Consider the following 5207-nt stretch of genomic DNA (forward strand, 5'->3'; position numbering starts at 1 on the left):
AAAAAAAAAAAAAAAAAAGGCACTCCTTCCATCCTTAGCCTCAAGACTCTGTTTTCTTTTCCTGCCTTATTTTTCTCCCTAGCATTTATCATGCTTACATGATTTGAGCTATGTTTTAAAAATGGGTACTTTGGCAACATGTGTAGAATTGAGTAGGTGTGAAGGGCATGAGGGAGTCTAGGTGAGAGGACTTAAGGGCTGTCAGAGTCTCAATGAGGGCGAAGTAGACATGCAGTTTGGAAGAACTTTCTGCAGTGATAGAAATGTTCTGTATTGGTGGCTACTGAGCACATGAAATGTGACTAGTGCAATTACATTTCATTTAGTTTTAATCTAGTGGCTGCTGTATTGGACAGTGCACATCTACTGACAGATATATATAAAAAATTATAGCATAATGTGGCATACATCTGGTAGTAGAGCCATGTACCATGAAGCATGTGGTTCTTTCCCCATCTTACCTATTTCACTGGTGCGTGTTACAGTTCACATATGTGAATAGGTTTTGGGATTTCGAAATGAACTGGTGAATGATGAAGAGGGAGGAGTCAAAGATAGAAATTTAAAATTTTAATTCAGCAAGTGTTAGAGGCTTACAGAGTAGTGTCATTGACACAGTGGAAGAAATAAAAGTCGTGTGACTCTTGACCCTTTTTCTTCGAATTCCAGGTTGCAGTTTGTAACTTGGCTTCCCTGGCCCTGAATATGTATGTCACATCGGAACACACATATGACTTTATGAAGTTGGCTGAAGTCACCAAAGTCATTGTCCGAAATCTGAATAAAATTATTGATATTAACTACTACCCTGTCCCAGAGGTATGAATAGTTTTCTCTGCTTATTAGTAATTATTGAAATCCAAGATGGAAGGAGTTCATCACAGTCTTCTAGTCATCGTCTAAATGGTTATCATTGGAATGGTGTGAGAAAACTGAGATAAAGAGAGAGAGTGTGTCATTTGGTACAGAATGTTGCTTTTACTGTTCACTAACGTTGTCTCTTCTCTAAATCTGTTGGCACGAAGGCAAGCATATCAAATAGATGCCATCGCCCCATTGGAATTGGGGTACAAGGTCTGGCAGATGCTTTTATTCTGATGAGGTACCCTTTTGAGAGTCCGGAGGCCCAGTTATTGAATAAGCAGATCTTTGAAACCATTTATTATGGAGCCTTGGAAGCCAGCTGTGAATTGGCCAAGGAGTATGGCCCATATGAAACCTATGAGGGCTCTCCAGTCAGCAAAGGAGTAAGTATATGGATGAAGTTTCTTTTTGCCTGTGAGTTCCTATTGTAGGCTGAATGGTAGCCTTCAAAAAGATATGTTCACATCCTAATGCCTGGAACCTATGACTGTTAACCTTATTTGGTTTAAAAAGGGTCTTTGCAGATGTAGTTAAGGAGTTTGAGATGAGGAGATTATCCTGGATTATCCAGGTGGGCCCTAAATGCAGTGACAGTTGTCCTTACAAGAGACACAGAGAAGAAGAGGAGGCAACACGACCATGGAGGCAGAGATCAGAGTGATGCAGCCGCAACCCAGGAGTACTGAGAGCCACTGAAAGCTGGAGAGGCAAAGAATAGAATCTCCTCCAGCCTGTGGAGGGAGTGAGGCCTTCCCAACGTATTGAGTTCGGGCTTCTGGCCTTGAGAACTATGAGAGAATAAATTTTTGTTATTTTAAGTCGCTAAATCTGTGGTAATTTGTTACACCAGACAGAGTAAACTCATATGGTCCTTTTGTCCTCTGGAGTAAAAAGGATACTCTGTTTAAAACTAATCATTGCTAAAATGACGTAAGAAGAATGCTAACTGTATTAGTTTTTTTTTTTCTTTTTTGGCCCCGCCATGCGCAGCTTGCAGGATCTTAGTTCTCCGACCAGGGTTCGAACCAGGGCCCACAGCAGTGAAAGCGCTGAATCCTAACCACTAGGCTACCAGGGAATCCCAAATATTAGTTTTCTAATAATTAGTGTATTAAAACAACATACATTCAGTATGTTTCCATGGGTCATGAGTGCAGACTTGGGTTAGCTGAGTCTTGATCTCTGGATCTCTCAAAGCTACATTCAGGATGTTGGTAGAGGCTGTGGTCTCATCTGAGGCTCAGGGTCCTCCTCCAAGCTCACCTGGTTGTTCATTTCCTTGTAACTCTAGAACTCTTGGCATCTTGCTTCTTCAAAGCCAGTAGGAGGGAGAGTCCCTCATTTCAAGAAGAGCCCAGTCCAGTCGCCCATTTGAGGGTTTTCATTTGTTAGGTCAGGGCCACCCAGGATAATCTCACTTTTAACTAAAAAATTAACTGATTTTCACCCTTAATTGCACCTGCAGAAACCCTTCACATTTGTCATAGTTATGTGAGTGGCATCCATCATATTTCCAAGTCCTGTATACACTGAAGGGGAGGAGACTATAATGGCCTATACCCTAGGGGGCTGGGCATCTGGGAGCTGTCCTAGAATTCCACCATCCACACTGCCTTCATCATGAGTAGTATGATTCTCCTCCCTGTAAAATAAGATGTTAATTTTAGTTCTCACAGTTTCTCCTGATATTTAGGAACTCTACATTGTTTGAAAATAAGTTTATTAGCTAAATAGATAGATTGAGAGGCAGATCAAGGCAGTTAAAAAATATGAGGCTAGAGTAATTCTTTTACTGTACAAAAACAACATGCTTTCATAAATGTTAGAATTTCCTGGTTTGTAGATATGATAGGGGTCCTCTGAGAGGACTCAGCCAGGGACATGGGGAAGAGGTAAGCCTTAATCAATTTTCTTAGCCTGCTTCTAATCAATATGACTACATAGAAATTTGTCCAGGAAAGTCTCTGGGTCCTTGTATTTCTTACACAGCTTTACCAAAAGACAGCATTTGTTGGGATGTGGGGGCATGGCAGTTAGTTATTTGTTTGGTTTTTGTCATAGTTTTAAATTGTCATACAATGATTTATCATAAATTTGGGTTGTTTATTCCTTAGATCCTTCAGTATGATATGTGGAATGTTACTCCTACAAACCTGTGGGACTGGAAACTTCTCAAGGAGAAGATTGCAAAGTAAGTAGAGATGTAAAGTGGCTTTGAAGTGAGGAGGGTTCAGGTTTTCAGCCTGGCTCTTTCGAACTTAGGTATTTTACTTTAGCTTCTGAAATTCATTTTTTCTCTTTTAAATGGGACTAAAATGACCTATCCATAGAACTATTTTAAAAAAAATGCTTCCTAGGACTATATATTTTATATGTATAGTAACCTGCAAATTGCTTGGCACAATGAAAGCATTTTAATACCTGGTAGGTATTATTATTAGTTGATCTTGTTTTAGGGGCTTAACTACCAAGATTAGGTAATTATTTTTCTCATTAAACCTTCATATTTCCAAGTGTGTTTGCTTTTTAAATGTTTTTCACTTTTTTTTTTTTTTTAATTTATTATTTTTTTTTGCGGTACGCGGGCCTCTCACTGTTGTGGCCTCTCCCGTTGCGGAGCACAGGCTCCGGATGCGCAGGCTCAGCGGCCATGGCTCACGGGCCCAGCCGCTCCGCGGCATGTGGGATCTTCTCGGACCGGGGCACGAACCCGTGTCCCCTGCATCGGCAGGCGGACTCTCAACCACTGTGCCACCAGGGAAGCCCTTTCACTTTTATTTATTGCTTAACCACATCGGGCACATAAATGACTTTCAATGAATTGATTGTCATAGGACTTCATTACGGATTTTGGAAGAGCTTTTGGAGGGTTTAATGTGTTAAACTGTGTGAAAGAAAAATGTAAAAATTGAAAAATGTAGGCCTTTCCAACTAATAAACATAAGAGATTTGAGTGCGGGCAGAATGTTTTGCTGAACGTTCGTCTGTCATGTCTAGGTTAATGCATATACAAAGTATTTATGTTTGCGGAAGGAAGCAGTAGCTTTAAAATGCTCTTTAAAATATCTGTTTACCTTAAAATTGTTTTGTTACTCAAATAATACATGTTAGATAATTTAGAAAACATACATGTAGAAAGGGAATAAAATGAAAATTATCCCAATACCATCACCCCCCCAAAAAACCTGTTTGTATCTTTTTGTCTGTCATCCTCAGACTTTCTTATGAGTGTGTATATATGTGTATATTTACATGCAAATTCAATTTTTACAAAAATGGGCCTGTACTCTATTTATTATTCTGTTTTTTTCTCAAAATAATGTAGTTTAAATATTTTTTATGTATAACTTTTTTAAATTTCAAAATTAATACATGAATGCATTCATTGTTAATAAAGTTCAAATATGGAAATAAAATAGGAAGTAAAAGCCCTTCTTTATACCTCTTCTGCCAACCATTTTGTCCCACAAAACAAACAAACAAAACAACTTACTCCTTTTCTCAGAGATAACCATTGTGAATGGTGTATATTTTTCTAGACCTTTTTTCAGTACATTTGCAAATACGCACACACAGTTTTATTATATAAATGAGATCAAACTTGATGTGTTCTGAGACTTTTTATTTAGTGATTTATTTTGGAGATGTTTCTCTTTTAGTACATGCAGATTTACCTAATGTTTTTAGTGATTACAGACAATTCCATAGCTTGGATATATCATATATATATGACTTTTCAAAACATTTTCCTGTCTCTGGACAGGAAACCACTGTCTACTCTACTGAGGGAGTAAAGACATAGAGATAGTTGGTGGTTTGCTTGATGCCTCACAACTAGAAAGTGACATAGAGAGGTTGAAAGTCCAGTTGTACAGACTCCATTAGGATGTGAGGCTCTATGCTAAGTGCTGTATGAATCCAGAGGTATGGAATGTAGGAAAGATGAACTCTTTTTGCTTGAGAAACTTAAAACTAAGTAAGGTAAGACATGTAACACAAATATACGTAAAGGTACAGGTCACAGAAAATATTTGCAATGCAAATATTTGTATTTGACAGTTGTATTTAGTGTTGTCTGCCTGGTTAGGAAAGATGTTGTAGAGTAGGTATCTCTTAGGCTGAGCTTTGAAGGGTGTGCTTAGGACAGTTTGAAGATTTCTCAGAGTTCAGATACTATATATATATATATTACTTTTTTTTTTTTTTTTTTTTGCGGTACGGGGGGCTGTGGCTTCTCCCGTTGTGGAGCACAGGCTCCAGATGCACAGGCTCAGTGGCCATGGCTCACGGGCCCAGCTGCTCCGCAGCATGTGGGATCTTCCCGGACCAGGGCACGAGCCCGC

At 39.0% G+C, this 5207-nt stretch overlaps 1 protein-coding gene across 1 annotated transcript in view; it reads left to right on the forward strand.

Moving 5' to 3' along the window:
* Nucleotides 1–5207, forward strand: part of RRM1 (ribonucleotide reductase catalytic subunit M1) — a 36087-nt gene that overhangs the window by 26090 nt on the left and 4790 nt on the right. The window contains 3 exon segments of the mRNA XM_007472276.1: nt 670–819; nt 1026–1247; nt 2979–3055. Coding sequence (XP_007472338.1) covers nt 670–819; nt 1026–1247; nt 2979–3055 — 449 coding nt within the window.

This window comes from Lipotes vexillifer, unplaced genomic scaffold (assembly GCF_000442215.2).
Source record: "Lipotes vexillifer unplaced genomic scaffold, Lipotes_vexillifer_v1.1 scaffold557, whole genome shotgun sequence".
Lineage (NCBI taxonomy): Eukaryota > Metazoa > Chordata > Mammalia > Artiodactyla > Lipotidae > Lipotes > Lipotes vexillifer.